The 22,407-nt window shown below is 38.5% G+C and overlaps 1 protein-coding gene across 1 annotated transcript in view; it reads right to left on the reverse strand.

The window, feature by feature from the left end:
• Window positions 1-22,407, reverse strand: part of LOC117294254 (phosphatidylinositide phosphatase SAC2-like) — a 48,401-nt gene that overhangs the window by 22,464 nt on the left and 3,530 nt on the right. Inside the window, exons 3-4 of the mRNA XM_033776611.1 lie at window positions 5,138-5,274; window positions 1,059-1,181 (exon numbers count right to left, since the gene is read on the reverse strand). Of these exons, the coding sequence (XP_033632502.1) occupies window positions 1,059-1,181; window positions 5,138-5,274 (260 nt within the window). The remainder of the gene's footprint in view (window positions 1-1,058; window positions 1,182-5,137; window positions 5,275-22,407) is intronic.

A 22,407-nucleotide genomic window follows, 5' to 3' on the forward strand; every position in this document is an offset into this window, starting at 1 on the left:
CGCGTGCAAGACGCATGATGCAAGCTTAGACGCATGAATTCTTGATCACCGTATCTTGACTGCACAGCGTTAACACGCAACACAATTCAAAATTTGCGCGTCGTGCGTCTTGCGTACACACGGCAGACTGTGAGAGTACAAACAAAAATGGGAATTCCTTAACATTGGGAGCTGCATTGTTTCATGAAAATGACGGATTTGTGAAGAATATATGACGATCAAAACCCACCGCAGAAAAACATATGCTGCCATGGAATGTGAATCTGTTGAAGTTGGTGCTTTCTTGCAGGTAAGATTTGAGTTATGAAGCTGTGAAAATTTTCCGCCCCAGAAATGTACCCTGATGTCCAGGACGTCATTGTAGTACAAAACGAAAGTGTAAGGCCGCCAGGGCTATGCTCAGCCATGAAATGCGGCAATATAATAATAAGTAATAAATAAATAAACAACACCAATCCATATGTGACCCCTTTTCACCATGGGAGCTCGTTAGTTTAGTAGTTTTTGAAGCACGAACCTGTCCTAGAATGGAAGAAATGATGGAGGAAGGTCATTGGTTCTAATCCTGCCTAAGGTGATAATTAGACAGTTTTTTGTTTTGTTTTCTGTAGAACTCGGAAAGTAATTGACAACACTGTGCTCATATAATACAATGGTTTTACCAAACTTCACGTATTAATGTGTTTCATTCCACACCCTATAGCGCAAAAACAAGTTCTCAAATAATGTAACCATATGGAGACATCTTTTGCTCTTGGACACGTTGTCCCTGTTTATAAGATTTTCCCACAGACTTTGTACACAAAATTCCTTGTGGAGCACCCTGGTCTTTAGAATTTCCCTATAATGGAGTCCTTTTATTTTCCCTTTTTTGTTTTGTCCTTGGTCTCCACAAACATGAGCACAGCATTCTCCAGAAGATGAGCACAGCATTCTCCAGAAGATGAGCACAGCATTCTCCAGAAGATGAGCACAGCATTCTCCAGAAGCTGAGCAGAACAACCACTACCCACAAAAGATGATGTTTCATGGTGTCACCTCAAACCTTACTTACTTACCTTCCTGACTTGTGTGACTGCCTTGATACTGTTCCATGTCTTGGTGAGGGCTTTCTGTTGAGCTGAAGCAGGCTTCATAATCATCTTAGTCTTCTTCATACCAAAGTGATGTTTAGCACATCTCTGTAGCCAATAAGGAAAGAGAGTACATTATAACATGCTGTCCAATCAGAGCATAAAGATCTACTTCTTGAACATTTGAAAACTCTTACATTGTATGGGCGGAACCACTTCACAGTGGATGAGGTCATTTTCAGCCAAACTTTTTTCAAAATGAATTAAGGTTAATGTTGTGCATGCTCAGATCAAGTTTAGAATGTCCTTTATTGGTTTGCGCCACTTTTTGGACTGGCTGATGTAGCGTGCACAAGCAGGCCCCAAAGGTGCTACTACAATGTAGGTGCGATTCACCTCCCAAATAGAAAGAGGGACAAAGGGTACTGGAATCCATGCTATAAACCTCCCTTTTTTCTGGAGGTAACTGTGTAAAACCTGACCTTTATACTTATAGTTTTGTTGTACGACATTATGTGAGATCCAAAGTTTCACATTTCTTGACAAAAAAACGTTAACAAGTTTAACTGCTCTTTAATACTGTAGGTTGAACTACAAGAAATGTATGCAAAAATTAAATTAAAACAAAAAGTTCAATCCCAAAGCACGCCCTGCAGCCAGCTAAAAACGGGTTGCAATTTGCATTCGTTTGGTATGCTGTCCTCACACACACATTAAATTGCGAGTGTACCATTTTGTACTAGAGGGAGCCTAGTCAGGACTCAACGAGTTCAATGCATGCAGCATGAGTGGTTCATTTCAGCATTTAATGTGCAACACCACATGCAGGGTCACCTGAGTAAGAGCGCATTATATGTCCCTTGGGGTCCGGCTTCAAACCATCAAACCGAGTCTTATTGCATTTAACATGGATTTAAGACTGTACTTTACTCATCTCATGCTACACTACGCTCTCTTTTTTTAGGGTTTGACTCCGGTCTTGGGCTTCGCCGAGGGCTTAGGCTTCATCTGCCCGTTCGGAGCCCAGTACTGAAATCACACAATAACATACAGATCCTAAGGCTTAGGCTTCATCTGCCCGTTCAGAGCCCAGTACTGAAATCACACAATAACATACAGATCCTAAGCCAAGACTACAATTAATTTTTTTTATTTATTTATACTCTTGGAAATGCTTTCTAAATGGGCCGTTAAAACCATCCCTGCTGCCATTCCTTGACGCAGGCACACACTGTACATATGTACTCCACTACACCCAAGCATTGCATTTGAAGCATCACAAGCATCTTCAAGTTTGGACTTAATGACGCAACTACACATTTATATAGCACCAATGTGACGTGAGATGTAACATAAGGCTTAATGGGGTCTACTACATTCACACGGTGCTATTTATTTATTTCAATTCTGAACCAACAGGGCCCAATTTTATAGGGCTGCTAAGCACCATGAAAATTTTACCTTGATAAAAACAGGATTACCAACTATATTTCCTTGTGATTTTCAGGATAAGCAAACAACAGCTGAAATACAAGTAACAAGCAATATGCAAAAAATGGACATTTGGTTGGTAATCCTGTTTAGTCAAGGAAGAAATGTCATTTAATAGATGTTAAAGAAATGTCATGCTAAGCAAATTTTTGTGCTTAGCAGCTCTATGAAATTGGGCCCAGCACATTAACTTAATCCTACAAATGAACATACATGTAAATGAATAATTACTCAAAGGGGCCTATGTATGTGAAACTGTAAATTATTCATCTGATTTGTTAATTTTGACTGAAAGCACGCAATACATACATGTACATAATACAAAAACAATTAACCAAAATAAACAAGAATCTTGAACTAAATTCCACCACACACAAATTGTGTTGAATTCCCTTCAATGTGCCTCCCTACAATCAACATGTTTATAATGTACTGTGTAGCTCGCCAACCTTGAACACTAAACAAGGTAAGACAATATGGAGACAATTTCTGTACTTTCATGTCCCCATGAAATGACCTTCTGTGTAGTCTGGTTTGCTCTACTAATGGGTCCACAAATCACTCTTTAACAAGAGACAGTTTACTCATCAGCAGATTCTACTTGATTGGGCTATTCCTGGGTTTCCTCTAGAGTGACGCCACAGTGTGAACTCAGAGACAGATTGAGCATAATGCAAATCTGGCTCACTGGCTTCGATAGTGACTGCTTCTTGTCTCTTTCACTTGGTTATTTAGCTGTAAATAATCTTGATGTGCAGGAATAACCACATGGCCATCGTGCATGAATTCGTTGAAGCAAGGAGAAAGTATATGGTTGAACTTGTAAAAAGCCAGGCACGACATGCAGGATGTAACACATTGTAAACAATCATAAACAACGCCATTTAAAAATATACAGCTTGTACGCAACTGAAAAACTCAATAACAACATTTAAAAAAGAACACAAATTGGGCATCTGCAAAACTGTTTTTAAATGAAAAAATCTGATAGCAATACTATAGATGATGTGACCTGTGACATCACATGTTTACAAAAGAGCCACAGAGCCTAGACTTGTGGACAAGTCATTAAATCGGCCCCACGCGCTGAGATAGTGCTCTCACGAGATCACTGCTCTCGCGCGAACTGATGGCTCCCCGATTTCGACTCCATCGAAATCGGGGAGCCATCAGTTCGCGCGAGAGCAGTGATCTCGCGAGAGCACTATCTCAGCGCGTGGGGCCGATTTAACGACTTGTCCACAAGCCTACACAGAGCCTGGACTTTCCGCAGGCACGATTTGTACACAGCTCAATGAAAGAAAACATAAAATCTTATATTTTATGGAGATTGCACTGTCAAATTTTTATCAACTTTTGATATGATGATAGGGGGAACATCTCAAAACTAGTCCAGCTTTTACTTTCATAACGCTTGGATTTATATGGAAATTATGACACAAAATGTCAACTTTCCCATATGACCAGTGTAGTATCTTGCCTGCCAGAATACTTAAAGGTAAACAAAGTTCACATGGTCTATAATTATGAACAGTTATCTCACAAACTGATCTAGATCAATTTTAGGGGTGGGGCCACTCCTGGGGTTTCTGGATGAAGGTCATAGCCTGCAGGAGCTGCTTGATTGAAGAGATGTCTTTGGTTTGGCTAAGGCTCTGGCTCGCTCACTAAAGCAGATAAGCCGAATGGCTGGTGACAACATTGATTGACCCACATTATGAATGCAGCATAAACGCAACAACATCTGCTACACAATTTTTGTCTGCACTTTTTAGTGTAAAATTAAAATAATTCTGTTCAACTATGTATGACCATGGTATGACCGATGTGGCACACAAGTTCATCTGCACAATCCACACAATTGTCAGTATCAATAGTCTTTTAACCACAACAAACAAATGCACAAATGCAAAATCACTTTGCAGCAATATGCAGTATTTCACGGCTCAGTGAACTCAGTGAAAGCGCACCCTAAAGGCAGCAGTTCTCTGATATTATTGGAATACGCAGATTGGCCGACGATCCTACACCCAGGATTGAATCTTGGTGGGTTTAATCTCTCAGAAGGCCAAGAGTTTGTATACCAGGCACGATACCTTACCTGCATCCATGCCCCTAATCATTGCCTTTGTGCCCCTAGAGCATGATGAGTTATTGGAGTGACTAATTTAAATTGATCTCTATTTTATAGAGATGCTGTTTACCAAGAAAACAACTGCCTTGCATTACAAGAATGATCGTATCAGGCCTGTAAACCTTGCCTACGTATAACATACTTTGTTAACCATCTTATTTGGATGACAGAAAATGTTTAAGATGGACATTTTTAAGTCTGCTCTTTTGTGCCCTTTCTCCTCATTTTGTACAATTTTTATTTTGATTTTCAGCTTGAGCTCCTATTGTGCTGAAACATTAGAGGTCCGACACAAGTTTACAGAGTTAAAATTATTCCATATTCGCCTTCACCTTCTATTCAAGTGAGATATTTTTCTTGAAGGAATTGATAAAGTTACCTCTTGAGCAAAAGGTGGATTGCCCTTTCAAAAGGCGAAAGAAAAACATTTAAACATTACCTCAATATCGATGTCTGGATGTCCACTGTCGGACAAGGGCAGGATAGCAATCTTTGTAATGCAATATACATTATGGCCTCCTGGTAATGTGCCGACTAAACGCTGACCACTGATCAGTAAAAGTTGCCAACTGGAATCTAGACAGATAAAAACACACAATTTACAATAAATGAAAAATTCATCACAAAAAGGTTACTCATTATTAGTCAAAACAAAATAAAACAATGCAAAACAAAAAGGGTACTTCGTAATCCATACTCTTAACTGCTAATAGACCATAAGGATAATGCCACTATCTCAGCCATGTTCCCTGTATCTTTAAACAAAAAGGAATTCTACTATTCATTGTACAAAAAGGAATCAGCCTATTTCTCCTTCCAGCCTCAGTATGGCTACATTAATTTGAATGGGAGAAAATCAAAATGGCCGCATCATAATAAAGGTCTACAGGGAATCGGGGAAAGTAATTGCACAATTAGCAAAAATATACAGATTTTTTGTTATCATCTCAAAATAACTCCCTTATAGACATTCACACCGGACCCTTTGGATGAGCTACCCATGAAGTGTCTTCCATTTTGAGCTACCCATGAAGTGTCTTCCATTTTGAGCTACCCATGAAGTGTCTTCCATTTTGAGCTACCCATGAAGTGTCTTCCATTTTGAGCTACCCATGAAGTGTCTTCCATTTTGAGCTACCCATGAATTGTCTTCCATTTTGAGCTACCCATGAAGTGTCTTCCATTTTGAGCTACCCATGAATTGTCTTCCATTTTGAGCTACCCATGAAGTGTCTTCCATTTTGAGCTACCCATGATTCGTCTTCCATTTTGAGCTACCCACGAAGTGTCTTCCATTTTGAGCTACCCACGAAGTGTCTTCCATTTTGAGCTACCCACGAAGTGTCTTCCATTTTGAGCTACCCATGATTCGTCTTCCATTTTGAGCTACCCATGAAGTGTCTTCCATTTTGAGCTACCCATGAAGTGTCTTCCATTTTGAGCTACCCATGATTCGTCTTCCATTTTGAGCTACCCATGAAGTGTCTTCCATTTTGAGCGACCCATGAAGTGTCTTCCATTTTGAGCTACCCACGAAGTGTCTTCCATTTTGAGCTACCCATGAAGTGTCTTCCATTTTCAGCTACCCATGAAGTGTCTTCCATTTTGAGTTACCCATGAATTGTCTTCCATTTTGAGCGACCCATGATTCGTCTTCCATTTAACTCTCTGATTTCTGTTTGGATGCCTTCAGTCACATCCTTGTATTTATTTTCAACAGCCTCCAGCTGCGGTCACTGCTCAAGCCATGTTTATTTGCATCCTACTGCTGTGATTGCTTTCACAGTCATTAAACTCCGGCCTCGGCTCCAGCATCAGTTTGTCCTCAACCGTCATTTATCAGGATGGAATTCATTTATCAAATGGCCCAATGCACTAATATTACGCAGAAGTTTTCTGTGAGTGTGAGCAACTCCTGTAGCTGTTTTTCCTGCTCTTCGTATGTTTAAATATCCTGACCAAGGGTCCTTTGCTTTACATGTTCCAAATTGGATTTAAGGTTATGCCTTATCGCGTATCTCATAGAATTAAAGCCAGACAATTGTTTTAAAAAGTTCGATTGCGTTTGGGATTTGGCTTTACACAAATTTAAATTCCTGAAAATGTTTTTCATTATCCTCTTGATCAAAAGAATAAAAACTCCCTGCATGTCAGGGGTGTTGTAGAGTTGTATTTATACACCCATTATAAAAAACTTAAAACAAGAGATTTGGAAACAAGATATTGTCACGGATATTGAAGCCAAAAGAAGACCTCTTAAAAAAACATGTACAGTAATCAAGTAAAATTCTGACAAGCAGCCCTTTTCAATATATCACATAATGAGTGGTCACCTGCCCGATGCAATGTTTTTGGTTACTTGTTCCAGGGGAGCCTCTTTGCTATGGGAGTAAAGCACTGTATGCTCGGTATTTTCCCCAAGTTGTGGGTTCGAACCCCACCCAAGTATAATGCCTGTGGATTTTTTTTTACAGGATTTTGGAAAGTACTGAGTACTGAGTACAGTGTACACACATCGGTCTACGATGTCTTTGCTCCATGGTTTACTACCTCCATGGTTTAACTACAAAATATTCCTGCTGTAAGATCTGATCTGAGTGAGTGTACATGCCCTTTGATGGTCTGTAATCTGCACTCGTACAAGCAGAACACAAAAGGGCTTTATAATCTGATCACTGTCAACTCTGGATGTATTTATTGATTCCCTTGGCCCGTCATAATAGCATTTGAGTCTCAGAAAGGTGACGATCATACTGCATCTGCACGTACTCCCCGGCTGATGCTAGAACATATTTAATCACTCGACTCCCAGAGTGTGCTTCAATCAATGGAACATCAATACATCGTACCTTACCGGTTTTAAAGAGAAGGTTCAGCATTGATGAATACTATGCTTTACATTTGGCTTAACATGCCTTAATTAGAAGATTAAAAAGCACAGACAAATAGTGGACAAGACATCCAATTAGTTGTCATTGGCTTGGAGTGGATGTACTATCTTTGAAGGCAGTGTCAGTAAACGATCTTCCTCGTATAGCATAGTAATGCTAAACAAATTTCACCATTTGCTACTCAATATTAGCATTCAGTGTGCACACAAATACTAAATATTTTGCTATGTAGAAATTGTGGCGGAATATTTCCCTAGGTGTATTGAGAAGATGCAGTTCTGGTGTATGGTATCGTCTCTTACATTTGTTGTAAAAACTAAGCAATTAAGAAATTGAATAATGCGCTTTAAAGAGAATGAAAAGTGAAGGGAGGAGAATAAATGAAATCCCTTTTAAGTCTGTCTGCTGGTTATGCCATAAAATGCCAAGCCATACGCCTGAAATCACACAGACTGCACAAGATTTGAATATATATTTAATGAAAAATCCCTTTGGACGGAATAATCTTTCCGGATGCTAACACCTCTGATTATTATTTGACATCCAGCTTTCAGATGGGGGAGTAAATTCATCTTTGATATGTTTTTTTGTTCAATGCTTGAAATAAATTTAGTCCGTCAAGCTGTGCAACTGACATTGTAGAACCCTGAGAGTACAGTAATGAAAGCTTGAGATTTGCAGGCCTGTATGCTTCATTTCTGAAAGGTAATGTAAAGGGCACCAAGGCATTTTCGCCCTGGTAAAGGGCACCCTATGCAGAAATTGTTTTTTTTCCACTGGAGCATTTTCAGGGCACCAAGGCACTTAGGGAGGGGCATGGAGGCAGTCACCTGCACCTTCAATGCCTCCGTGAAGTATCAGGCCTGGATTTGAAGAATGTGACAATTCCTGAAAAAAATAACTTGGGGCCGCCCTGGGTTCCTGCCTTATTCTGAACCCAGAACCTTTCCATGTAACACTTCAGGTTTACAAACTCTGCGTATTACCAGAAATACAAAATTACATTGACACAATGTGGACTGTATCTTTCTCCCTTTGGAGACTACTTTACTTCTCTAAGACATTTTTATAGCTCAGGGAGGTATTGACTTTGAGAAAAATCCTGAAATCAGGAAAACTCCCAACCCAAGATGTCCTTGATGGTTTCATTGAAACATGACATTGTGGTCAGGTGACAAATGTCTGCCAGAGGTTGTTGGTTCAAACCCCGCTCTGGTCACTTTATCTTTGTTTTACCCTAAATCATTTTAACAAATTATATGGTTTAATAATTCATATCTAAAATATAAAAGTTGTATCCCCTTAAGGTGATCCCCTGCCTCTTACCAGGTTGTATTGTAAACTTGGGTGTGGCGTATGGCTTCTGACTGGTACCTCAAACAAAGATTTTGACAAATAGGGAGACCACCATCGAAGGGCTAGCTCTTTTGGTAGAGCACCAGGTACGTTAATCCGGAGGTTGTTGGTTCAAATTCCGCTCCACTCAAATTTTCTTTGTTCAGAATTCCAAATCATTAAACTTACATACAAGTAATACATACATTTACCTACATCCATGTTGTCTCAATCCCACCCTAGGTGCATTCATTACTTGTCAATGGGTGATCCATAAATTAATTCACAAGCAGATGGACTTTGCTATTTTTTTTTTTACCTTTCTTAGAATAATTTGTACTCTTAAACAAAAAGTCAAAGGTAAACGTACAATTACCATTATGCAAGGTAATGAGCGAGATTACAAATTAAATAAATATAATTCTTGCAAAGGGCACAAGAACAGTATTTGTTTCAATTTTTTTTTATTCTTTCCAAATTGTGAACATTTTATGCACCATTCTCAGTTTGTTTTGCAGAAATAACATTGTTTATAGGAAAATAATTTTCAACATTTATAAATGCTTTTTTAGAGGTAAAGCTGGAGTTTGCCTTTTATTTGTCACTATTTTCAAAAAGAGTTAGGCATGTCAGATGTTGTGTTTTGTGAGGGTTTGCAAAAATTGCACAACAAAGTTTCACTAGTGCACATTCCTTTGTCAGTGTGAAATTTGCGCACACTTTAAATGTGAATATCTCAGAACACTGTCAGCTGCCTTTGTTACATCAGGCCTAGAATGCCCCTGGTGCTGGTCCCTGGTCTTTGCCTTGGTGCCCTTCAAAAGGTCCCCATTGACTTTAAGATTTTCCATTGGAAGTGCCCTTTGCAAAACTAAAATGGCAGTACCCTCTCAAAAATAAAAGTCTAGGCATGTGACATGCCCATCTCCCTATGAAACCAGTGATGAATGCATCAAGTCTCCAGTCTCTATGTTTTCATGTAACATCATAGACTAGTGGCTCTATACCCACCCTAACCCATTCGTATCGTGTTTAGATATTGACACATTGAGTTCCTTTGTGCATTTGGAGCATGAACGAGCCCGTCCGGCCATGAATGACTGAACGTGCGTAGTTCTTAATACATACAGCTTAATCTAATCAAAGGAGGGTTTAAACGAAGTGCAAGGTTAGCCAGTACCAGGAAGACCCAATAGTCACATCACACTACAGTTTAAGGCTGTGCTGGCAAATCATATCCAATGTCAATACGTGTTTATGAAGAGAGTGCCCACATCAGAAATGAGCAGAATAAAAAATACATGTAGTAACAAAAATATAATTGTGCATTTAAGAAAAGTTGAGAATAAAACTTAAAGCAAATACTTCCAGGTAAAAATCTGACCCAGATCTATTGCTCCATGGTAGGACACAACATTCACCACAACAGCAGAGTCAGTTTTTAAAGGTAGGCCTACTGTATGTCATGTTCCTGTCCTGGAATTACTGCAAGACGGCCACAGAGGTCATGGCCTCTGTTGCCCTGGTCTTGGCCATGGTGCCCTGGTCTTGGCCATGGTGCCCTGGTCTTGGCCATGGTGCCCCTTCAAATATTTGTCCAGGCCTGGAGCTGCCTGAACCACTCAACATGCTCTCCAGTTGGTCCAGCTGGCTATAGTTTACTTTTGAAAAGCATAAGCCTACCCATTTAATATGACACTGGCTAGTCACCTTTTATTACATATAGGACCCCCAGTAATACAGGCAGGTAAGGCAGATATGCTGTTTCATATCGAATAACGAAAAACACCTCAAAAACTTTGATGTGCTTTACAGGCAGTGGACACTATTGGTAATTACTAAAAATAATTATTAGCATGAAACCTTTCTTGGTGACGAGTAATGGGGAGAGGTTGATGGTAGAAAACATTGTGAGAAACGGCTCCCTCTGAAGTGCCATAGTTTTCTAGAAAGAAGTAATTTTCCACGAATTTGATTTCGAGACCTCAGGTTTAGAACTTGAGGTCTTGAAATCAACCATCTACATGTAAACCCACACAACTTTGCGTGACAATGGGTTTTTTTTTCTTCCATTATTAGCTCGCAAGTTTGATGACCGATTGAGCTCAATTTTTCACAGGTTTGCTATTTTAGGCATGTTGAGATACACCAACTGTGAAGGCTAGTTTTTGACAATTACCAATAGTGTCCACTGCCTTTAAACAAGATAATAAATTGAATAATGTCTGCATTTCTTTTTGAAAAATAGGGTTTCTTGGTGCTTTATAAATGGGTACTTCCTGTGTCGGTTTTGCTTTACTTGGTTTTGACCAACCCAGCCATCCGTAAAAAATGTTTATTGAATGGCTTCCATAATAAAATCTATACACTCAAAAAAAGAAGTAATGCCTCAATTGAAGCTGATATTTTAGATCATAAGGTCCCCAACATCAGTAGTGTTCAATGGCTTTTCCTGGCTTGAAAACAAGCAAATAGTAGTGTAACCAGAAACAAAATTGCTGCCCTTGGCCATTTTGTTTTTCATTTTAATTTGTTTCAACAAATCAAAAAATCAAAATCAAAATCATAAATTTTATACATTATTTATGGATTTTGATTTTCAGTGATTTTTTTAACCAACCAACCCACCCACAATTTTGAAATGCCATCCACACAACGTCCCCTGATCCCAAGGGTTAAATTTTATCACTTCCTTGGGGGAACTCAGGTAAAATAGAAAATCCTGCAGCAAACATAAAACCTTGGAGCAGGTTTTAAAGCCAGGTCTATCTGATAAGGGAACTTCTATAGAGTGAGCTTAAATGTCCTTCATTATGCTGGAACACACTCTGGCGTCTTTTACTGCCAAATATGACAGAAATGTAGTGCTAAATTTAGACAGTGTACTTGTGCAGTTCCGGTTCAAGGCTTGTGGCAGCATCAGTGAAGATTTTAAAAGAGTAAAATTTCTTCATGTCAAGTTTTTAGTACAACTTGAGAGTATAATAATATGATTTGAGAGTAAGAGTTACCCTTTATTAAGGGGTTATAAAACAATCTTAAGCTCACCTCTGCATGTATACAGGTAAGCCTAGACTTGTGGACACGTCGTTAATGGTCCCACACGGTGAGATAGTCAAGTTGTGGCGGTGCTCTTGCGAGATCAATGCTCTCGCGCAAAGTGCTGGTTGACTTCTAATTGGACCGTAGTCGTGGGAGCAATAGTCTCTCGCGGGTACAGCAGTCTCTCTCGGGAATAGCGCGGGAATCGCGGGAGAGTTGGAACGCTTTCACCGCGACAGGTATTTAACGACTTGTCCACAAGTCTAAGGAAGCCATATATTTACTTTGGCAAATCATAAAGGATTAAGATTGGATTGGGATTAGAGTTTCATTTCTGCGTATTCAGCCACTTCCTCGAAAGAATAACACTATAGAAAACATTTCTGATAAAGACCCAAGGCTAGGCGACCAAGAACAAGGACTTTGAAGTATCCTTCTCTACCTAAAATGTACTTGATACCTATTGCAGGAAGTCCACTGAGTTTCCGATACATTTCAAAAGTGCCTACATGAACAAACAACACACAACAAAACTCAAGCCCTTTGTAAATTTTGCCGTCATCACCTTTTGTCAGTAAGCTTTTTAAAAGTCAAGCTGTCAAGATTTCCATGGCAACGTATTGAAGTCTATTGTTGCATGTAACGCATCCTACATCTTTCATAATGATCCTTAAAGTGGAAGACGTATATAGTTCAGTAGTTTTAAAGCCATTATACACTTTCGGAACAGAACAAAAATAAAAGTTCATAGATTTATCAATAACTTACAGGGTTTACAGAAGGTAATGGTGAAAGACTTCTCTTGAAATGTTATTCCATGAAATGCTTTCCTTTTTGAGAAACATTAAAAGAATTATGAATTCTCGATATGAGCATTACGGATTTATTTTAAACACATGTCATGACACGGCGAAACGTGCGGAAACAAGAGTGGGTTTTCCCGTTATTTTCTCCCGACTCCGATGACCGACTGAGCCTAAATTTTCACAGGTTTGTTATTTTATATATAAGTTGTGATACACGAAGTGTAGGCCTCTGGACAATACTGTTTACCAAAAGTGTCCAATGGCTTTAAGAAGCAAGAAGAAACAGGAGTATTTTGCATAAAATAAGTTTACCATCAACCTAAAATCAGGCTGTACTAACATGAAGAGACATGTATAGCGAGAGAGCATTTGGGAATCAGTAGGTTGCACTCAGCTACATGTACATTGTCTACAAAAGTATAGCAACAAACATGTCTGCCTAATTTTATAACTATAAGGAATAAGAAACTTAACAGTTTTACTTGAGATTGTGTGTCAACCGTTCAACAGGATTTTCAGAAAACAGAAAAAATCTACTGTTTAGATGTTTCAAAATGTGTACGAAAAAAAAAAAAAATAAATAAACCCACTATGACTTCATGTCTCGACTAATTTCCAATGCTACATACGGCGCACTTTACATTTTCTTGCCCCATATACTCCTCTGTGTGAGCACATATATGTCGTGAATTATGAAAAACCCTTGAAAACATCCCGTCTTCTGGGAGTCGGTATGCAGTCCCTGGCTGGTATCCATGGCAACGAGTGTTTGCACAGACACATTTTCTGTTCCTAGCTATCTTCATTTTTGGGTCAACATGATTAGCAAACCACGCCATCTGTCAAACAGCAAAAGTGGCAACGCTGAATATTGTTTTTCATGGAGGCTGGCTGAGCGTCTTCCCATTATTTACATCTGCATACAGATGTTTTGCTCTGAGCCAATAGGCCAATATTCCAATAAATATTTATTTTTTATTAATATTAAATACATTTCTGGTAATCAAACCAAGAATATTAAACTTGCTCAACCTTATGGTTGGGGAGCGCCATTCTTTGATCTATGACGTGCATCCTTCCACAACACAATCAGTCAATCACAAATAAAAGGGATTTTATTTAACAGCCTGTCCGACCGTTTCAAATCCCATGGCTGTAATGCTCACTTCCAGTGTACGTGTCATGCATAACTGCTGTTACACGACTGTACTTCACCTAATGGTACAAGTTATAAAAGCATGGCATGTTATTCTACATACATCCCACTCAAGTCAATTCTTTGTTCAACCCCAAAACTCATTTAAAAATTTACCCAGTCAGTTAACCTTGTGGTTTATATTGATATAAAAAACTAAAAGCCCAGCCAGTTTTTTAAAAATTCTTGTATTATTGTTTTGTTTGTTTGTTATTTTTAAATGATTGGAGCCAAGGTTTACTCGTCACTAGTACATTGTAGGTTTTTTTTTTTTAAAAGCCCAGCCATTTTTTTTTACAAAAGCCAGTTTAAAAAAAAAAGCCCAGTGGTCTATAAAAATGTTTTGGGCAGCCATTTAGGAGGAAAACAGGACGCTTAACATGTTTTTTTGTTTGTTTGGCCATGTGTTACATGTATGTTAACAGGTGCTCAATGAATGGTATCAAACAAGCTCTCATTGTGAAGTGTGTCTGGGAATTTTATGTCTGACACATTTTAATGTAAAAAGGTCACACCCTTCAATAATAAAAAAAACAATAGAGTGAACAGGGTGTTTTGAGTGTCTCTGGGTTTGGGTGTGTCTACGATCTCAATGCAAGGGTGTACTTGGGTTTCACCTATGTAGATGTTCACCGTAAGAACTTGAGAATCCTCTTTACCAATTACCAATAAAACCAAAATAGTATGATTGTGTTGTTTAAGCACAAGCAATGTTACCATATATAATTTGTGTACTACAAGTAAACAATCTGCTTAAATCATCACTCATTTTAACAAGTTGGTTGATGGTGTGTTTATTGAAAGCTAGAGAATATGCCAGAATTCCCTTTCCCGAAAATAATACCCTTGAACTATTGGCCGATTTGAACTTGGCTTAAAACCAATACAGTTTTTTTAAACAACACTAACAAGCAGACATTATCAGGAAGCTATCACACAATACATTGATCAGAACAATGCAAGTCAATTGAACAATTGTATCATGACCTCAACTTCAGAACAGGACGCTGACTATTCATCATACCTTATAGACAAATTGGGCACTTCCAATTAACGTCACCAAACAATGTGATCATTTGATCACATGATCGTCTGATCACATCATCAGCAGGATTCTCATCCATGTACAAGCTAACACATTGGGCTGAGACATTTATGCACTATTTTCTTGCTAAAATGCACAAATTTTTGCCGACAAGCACAACTTAGAAAATATACAGCTAAAATAATTGTGTAAAAACTTAATGAGAAAATCATAGAATGCTCCATGTTTCACTGTAGGGCTTTTAAAACCAGGATAAACACCAAGTACAAAACGTTCAGAAGACTTTGGGTCCAGAGTGCCCCCACATTTTGGAGAAAAAAAACCTTGCGAGAATCGTGCTGATCAGGTACACGCATTCTCTGTATCTTGCTTACTTCATGATTCTGCTCTGTGATACCCTGGTCTAGCAGAAGACTTTGGCTCCAGAGTGCCCGAGCCACATTTTGGAAAAAAACCTTGCCAGAACCCTGCTGATCAGGTACACACATTCTACATGTATCTTGCTTACTTTATGATTCTGCTCTGTGATACCCTGGTCTAGCCGCTTCCCAGATAGTATCATAAGCTTGGATGTGATCCTGGGCTATATTGCTGATACAGGTTGAACGTCTTCTGACTGGCACCCCCCCCCCCCCCCCCCCCCGCACAAAGATATTGACAAAATAGGAAGACCAGTAACATAAATAGGGCTACAAAGCTCCAGTTTTAGAGTGCCGATGTTAATCCGGATGATGGTTCCTAATGTCAGTTTCCCTTGTGGTTTGTTACGTGATTCAAACACCCTTCAATACTTCATGCAGCCAATTTCCTCTTAAGGAAAAACAACCTTGTCCTTAGAACTTGTTTAGTTAAAGAACGATACTCCAACTTCTAAACTGACATGTGACTTTAGGCAGTGTAAACATTGAACAATCGATTTTCATCAGCTATCCATGAACAATGATTAATTGTGCAATTTTTGAGTGAGTCAACAGAAAAACTTCCAGCGCACAAGAGCAGCTAAGCAAGGTTCACTGAACTCGTCCCCAGTGTTTAACTCCTCATTGTCAAGTCTCAACTTATCCCCAGACAGGTGTGCACAAAAGCTCAATAATATTTCTTGTAATAATCAAATCATTATTTTGCAATGCTGTCAATATTAGTCATTGAGGTTTATTGAATGCTTGCGTTCAACCATAAACATTGACCTAAAGGTAGGGTCATCGTTTGTCAATGTAATGCTGACTTTGCTTACTGGCAAATTTGTTCAAGAAAAAATACAATAGAAGTCACCTGTGAAAGTATCAGCTGAATACAGTGTCCACTTGTTGAGAAAACAGCCAAAAAGGCTGGTACAGTACGTCACACCAACAAAGAATCAATCCTTGTTTAGAAAGGTGACAGTTACCAAACGCCTCTAGCTGCAGCATTGCAAACGGACACCAGCTCTAACAAAAATCTGAGATTGAATTGTGTCTCAGATTCAAATTTTGTATCGATATCTAATAAACGGAGGCATTTTCGTTGAAGTACTTTCGCAGGATGCTATCTATGATCACCATAGACCAACAAGTGTTTTCCAATCGCCTGATGACAAAACAAAAATCCTGTTTAAGCCCTTTGCTTACTACTCAATACCGCAGGGGCTGTCCAAAGGACTTCACAAGTCGGCCCTTTCACACTTGGATCTCCTCAACCTCTGATTTTCCCCAGCAAATGGGCATACCCCGGAGAATTCGCAATGCGTACATCTTCAATCATTTGAAGGCTCACATGTATAGCAATAAGCAACGCACCCCTGCTCTGGAGAATGCGCAAGAGGTAAAACAATCATAGTATTCTTGAAATATGCTTTCAGAACCCCGTGGAATAGGAAACTACACAGGAACAGTGTAAAAAAAGCGTTGGGGTAACATCTCATGGGCCTCCCCAGGGCTTTATTTCACAGGGATAAGAGAACACAGTGTGAAAAGGGCTAAAAGACAATGGACACTATAGGTAATTGTCAAAGACCAGTCTTCTCACTTGGTGTATCTCAACGTATGCATAAAATAACAAACTGTGGAAATTTGAGCTCAATTGGTCAATCAAGTTGGGAGATAACTATGAAATAAAAAACACCCTTGTCACACGAAGTTGTGTGCTTTCAGATGGGTTTTCAGATGCTTGATTTCGAGACCTCAAATTCGTGGAAAATTACTTCTTTCTCCAAAACTACATCACTTCAGAGGGAGCCGTTTCTCACAGTGTTTTATACTATCAACCCCTCTCTATTGCTCGCTCGTTACCAAGTAAGGTTTTACGCTAATAATTATATTGAGTAATTACCAATAGGGTCCACTGCCTTTAATACATGAAACACCACAATACACTTCTTATTACATGCTGGAACACCAAGCCAATATCAGGAGACATTATGACGTAACGTAATTGTCAGGTAAGATCCAATTATCTTTCCACAGGAACAAGAATCAATAAATATAAATAAAGTTTGACCTTGCCTTCACTGGCAGCTTGTCTGCTAGGCTTTTCTAAGGTGATAATCTTAACCACTTATTTTTAAACAGCCTTGCCTAGTCAGGTTGGATAGAGACTGGAATTAAAAGAGTTATTAAAATAAAGTTTTACCAATAACATTAACAATTTTACTATTATATGCGATACTTTTGCTATGTTTTGCATTTATAACTTTGCATTTGTGTGCCTGTACTTTTGAAGAATACTCCTCCATTAGATTCACTATTATAATAACACTTATTAAAGGCAGTGGACACTATTGGTAATTACTCAAAATAATTATTAGCATAAAACCTTACTTGGTAACGAGTAATGGGGAGAGGTTGATATAGTATAAAACATTGTAAGAAACGGCTCCCTCTGAAATAATGTAGTTCTCGAGAAAGAAGTAATTTTCCACAATTTGATTTTGAGACATCAGATTTAGAATTTGAGGTCTCGAAATCAAGCATCTGAAAGCACACAACTTCGCGTGACAAGGGTGTACTCGCAATTTCGACGACCGATTGAGCTCAAATTTTCAACGGTTCGTTATTTTATGCATATTTTGAGATACACCAACTGTGAAGGCTAGTCTTTGACAATTACCAATAGTGTCCAGTGTCTTTAACTGACATTACGCATGTAAGAAAACAAAATTTTGTTCTGGACTGAAAACAATCTTTAGTAACCTAAAGACTATAAGATTAAACCATGATTATTAATGTGGAACAGGAGATCACCCAAAGACTGACCACGGAGTGAGGAGCTGAAGAAATAAAGTATTGGTCATCACTTTTGTATTCATCTGTCTCATTATAACTTGAATACGTATCTCTGGCTCAACTGATAAACTACTTTCTCTTTGCAAGAAGTACTGTCTACCACTGGCATGAGAAAGCCATCTTTACTAATACAATCACTACAAATTGTAAAAATTGCAAAGTCTTGTAAAAGAAAGATCACAATAACTGCTCAGGGGAAGGATAAATAATCAAGGAGTTTATAGATAGGAAAGTGAAAAGGAAATTCAAATGGAAAAAAATACAATTATTTTAAAGTAAAATGATAGCACTACACATTTTCATAAAGTTTTTTTCAGAATGATGATTATTCCAAATCATTCCTCAAAGACTCTTACAAACCATTCAAAACTTCAAAATTTTCTCTAAAGTTTTAAACATCTAACTTATTTTTTATAGATTTTTTATTCAAAGAAAATTTATTGTTAAAAGCAGGACCATGTTTCATGGATGGACGTTTATTTATATTATTAATACAAACTTGTGCATAATAATGTTGTAGAACAAACATTACTGAAACACTATAATGTCAGAATGTTTTTTAGAAAAGCACTCCAAACTCTACCCCTGACATTTACACTAAGCATTAATGGCCAGCTTTTAAAATAAAAACTGCCAATTGCTGTAGAGTCAGCTGGCACTAGCAGACAAAGAACTGTCATAGTTTATATTTATTTGTCTTATGACTGCAAGGTCACAATGAATTCAGACAGCCATGTAGACAGCTTTCCATTTTGCTAAACAATGTATCATTCATTTATTCATCCATGGTTGAGAAATGTGCGGTTATTATAATCTTGAGCAATTCATTACAGATGAGGCTTGCAATAAGTCCGACCATGAGGTCCTTCATTCCATGGTCGACTCCTTTCTCATGGCCTGATTAAACTCATGTCTGAGTGAAGAACATTAGTCAAGGGTGTCAATATATAAATAATTGTCTAGGATCGAGATAAGCATTTGAGCGTGAAACCTTTCCGTGCCTAACCCAGCTAACAACTCGGTTACGGTTTGGTCGAAACAGCTGCTTCACCGCAGTTGAACCGAACGTGCGAACACACTTAACCATGTTTTAAACCAATGACCAAAACTCAAACGTGTTTCGGGATGAGGCTGCCGAAACGTCCCCCAAGGACATCTGATTCTCAAAATATGAAAAATCTAGAATTACTTTCTTCAAAATCTTAAATTCAATTTCAGACTAAACTATATAAATATTGACTGCTTTGAGTGCTCTAGTTAAAACCTCAACTCCCAAGGTGATCACCAGAGCGTGATTCATCTTTCCTTGGCTTTGCCTCGGGAGGATGGAAAGATTCATCCAGGATCAACAAGGGAGTTTTAGCTTTAACCGTAGCACGAATAAAAGCAGTTTTATAACACCCCATGATGGGTATACGGAGAAGCTGCCATTGCTTTATTTGTCGTGTTCTCACAGATTTCTAGTAAGAATATCATGTGACAAACTCTAAACAGCAATCGCAAGAACAGAATCTATGCATAAGGGGTGATTTATTAAAGTCACCTGGAATTAGAATTTTTTTTTCTTCAAACAGTAGAGTATATGTTTCTGAACAATAAAATAATTTTTTGAGTAATTGTTTTTAACGATTTATATGTTTAAAAAAAACAAATTGTGTGGGGGGTGACTCCGCCTACCCATTTTGTGACGTCAATCGAGGCAGACTTTGCATCGATCGAACATCGAAAACACGTATGTGCAAGTACATTCAAGTCCTAGTCGTGAGTTTGTACGTTTCGAAAAAGTTTTTTTCTTGCATTTTTCCGGCAATGGTGACCAGGTGTATTGCTGCTGGATGCAGCTAAACAACTAAATATGGCGTCAGTTTGCAAGTCTCTTCCAGCGCTGTGCAGCAAAAACTTTGAGCCGTCGTGCTTCCAAAATCCGGAATACACTACACAAAAGTTCTTTTCTAAAACATGACGCCATCCCAACAGTTTTTCCAGCTAGTGGGGAAGTCGAAGAAGGTACCTGAAAGATGTAACGAACCTGTAGGAGCATTTGCCTAACATGAAACAAATCAGGTATTGTTTCAACTTTGAGGGCATGTTTTTAGCTTGCGCCAAGCGTCACTATCTTGTGTTGGCACTGCATGCGTGTCTGATGGTGTTGGGGGGGGGGGGAGGGGGAGGAGCTGCTGGCGCTAACGAGTACAGTTTATGGCAAATACTCAGCTTTCAAAGAATGAGACATTCATGTGTTGCACTCCAAACCAATAACAAACGAGAATCTATGTATTGTATGGAGTGAAACTCTATTAAAAAATGTCTGTAGTGCATAATATTTGTGAACACTGTTGAGCTGTGTGGTATCCCTGTTGTGTAAAGTACTCTAGGCAGCCATCTGTGCTACATGTACATTGTACATGTATCTTAAGTTATAGTTTAGGTTCACATTATAAATTTTAATAATATTTATAATAATTTAGGTGTGTATCAAAGCGATGAGTATTTTTTCCTGCAAGGTATGTGTAGCTAAGTTTTGAAGTATGACATATTCCTTTAAAGCACCATGTTAATGATTTACAAGGTGACTGTGGCGGTGCAATGCTGCCTATCAGATCATGAACACATTCTTCTTACAAAGTGCACAAGTTGGTTCTTTTACACGCGTTTGGATTGCTGTATATTTTCCTGTTGTAAAATGTTATATTTTTATAATTATTTTGTAATTATTTTGTTATGCGCTTGTGTACATTTTATGGAATGGGCGCAATGTAAATGAATAAATTATTATTATTTATTATTACACAACATATCACCTGCTTAATGTCTGATCCAAAGGATGAAGTGTTTTGCTTTAGGACACAAGTGTGATGATCGGGATTCAAACTCACAACCAGCTCAGAAACACCAGAGCTTGAGTCGGATTTATCTGCTCGGCCATGACATAGGTAGTACATGAAGGTATTTTTTATTTCACGCAGTGATCATCAAAAAAAAAATCAATCGTCAGCAGACAAGGCGCACCGAAAGATAAGACGCATCGATGTTTTTGGGATCTAAAAAGTCAGATAAGACACGTCTTATCCGCAGGAAAATACGGTAACCTGGCTAAGTAAGGGTTACGGAAATCGGCAGTTAATGTATAGTGTTTACATATTATAAGACTGAAATATTAGGGTTAATCAGAATGCCATCCTCCCATTATCAAATTGTTCTGACATGACCTGTGACTGATTTGTCTGGCAACTCATGTGTAAAGCACCCTTCACGCAAAAGCAGGCATGTGTTCATCAAAGACAAATTTTTACAAACTCTGTATGTATTTTCACCATTACTCACGAAGATTTCATATTACACACAAAGAAAGTACAACAAAGTATTCTTCATACATATTGTTGTACTTTCATTGTGGTGTATCAGCCAAGTCGTCTTGTTCACTGGACCCAAGCTCTGGTATTTCAGCAGCAGAGTGTGGGTTCGAATCCCAGTCATGACACTTGTGCCCTTGAGCAAGGCACTTCACCATAAGAGATTCCGTTTCTTATTATGTACAGTTTTACTAATCTCAAGTGATCAACACATACATTAATTTTTATCTTTCTCTTTTCCGTTTTTTTTTCAACTACCCTATAAAAGATTTGTTCTTTCTTTCCAACAATAATTAAGCTTGGCTAGTGAGGTTCAATATTGACAACCCTACATCATTTGTGATCAAGCTTGAGTGCTTTTCGTGTCATCTTAGATGACTAAAGTCGCCTCTGGTAAGGAATGGGGGGGGGTATGAGTGCAGTTGACTGAAGTCCCCTGTAGGAAAGGGATAATTAATTGGCTTTTCCTGTGGCAGCGAATGAAGACGACCGTGGATTTTTTACTCCCATTGCATTTGTTTTGTTCACTTGGTATGTCAGTTCCGATATTTGCAAACCAATTTTTTGTTCATAATAACAGCATGGACAAACTGATGAAATGAACACTGAATAGTGAATAATGAAATAAATGTGTTCCTAGGATAAACTGGAAAGTCACTTGGACAATCATGACAATGAATTGAACAACCACAAGTTTGATATCAGGAACAATATAATAAGCCAGTTGCTGAACATTTTAATCTGCTTGGCCATTCCCTGCAACCACCTCAAGGTAGCCATTG

Source organism: Asterias rubens, chromosome 9 (assembly GCF_902459465.1).
Source record: "Asterias rubens chromosome 9, eAstRub1.3, whole genome shotgun sequence".
Lineage (NCBI taxonomy): Eukaryota > Metazoa > Echinodermata > Asteroidea > Forcipulatida > Asteriidae > Asterias > Asterias rubens.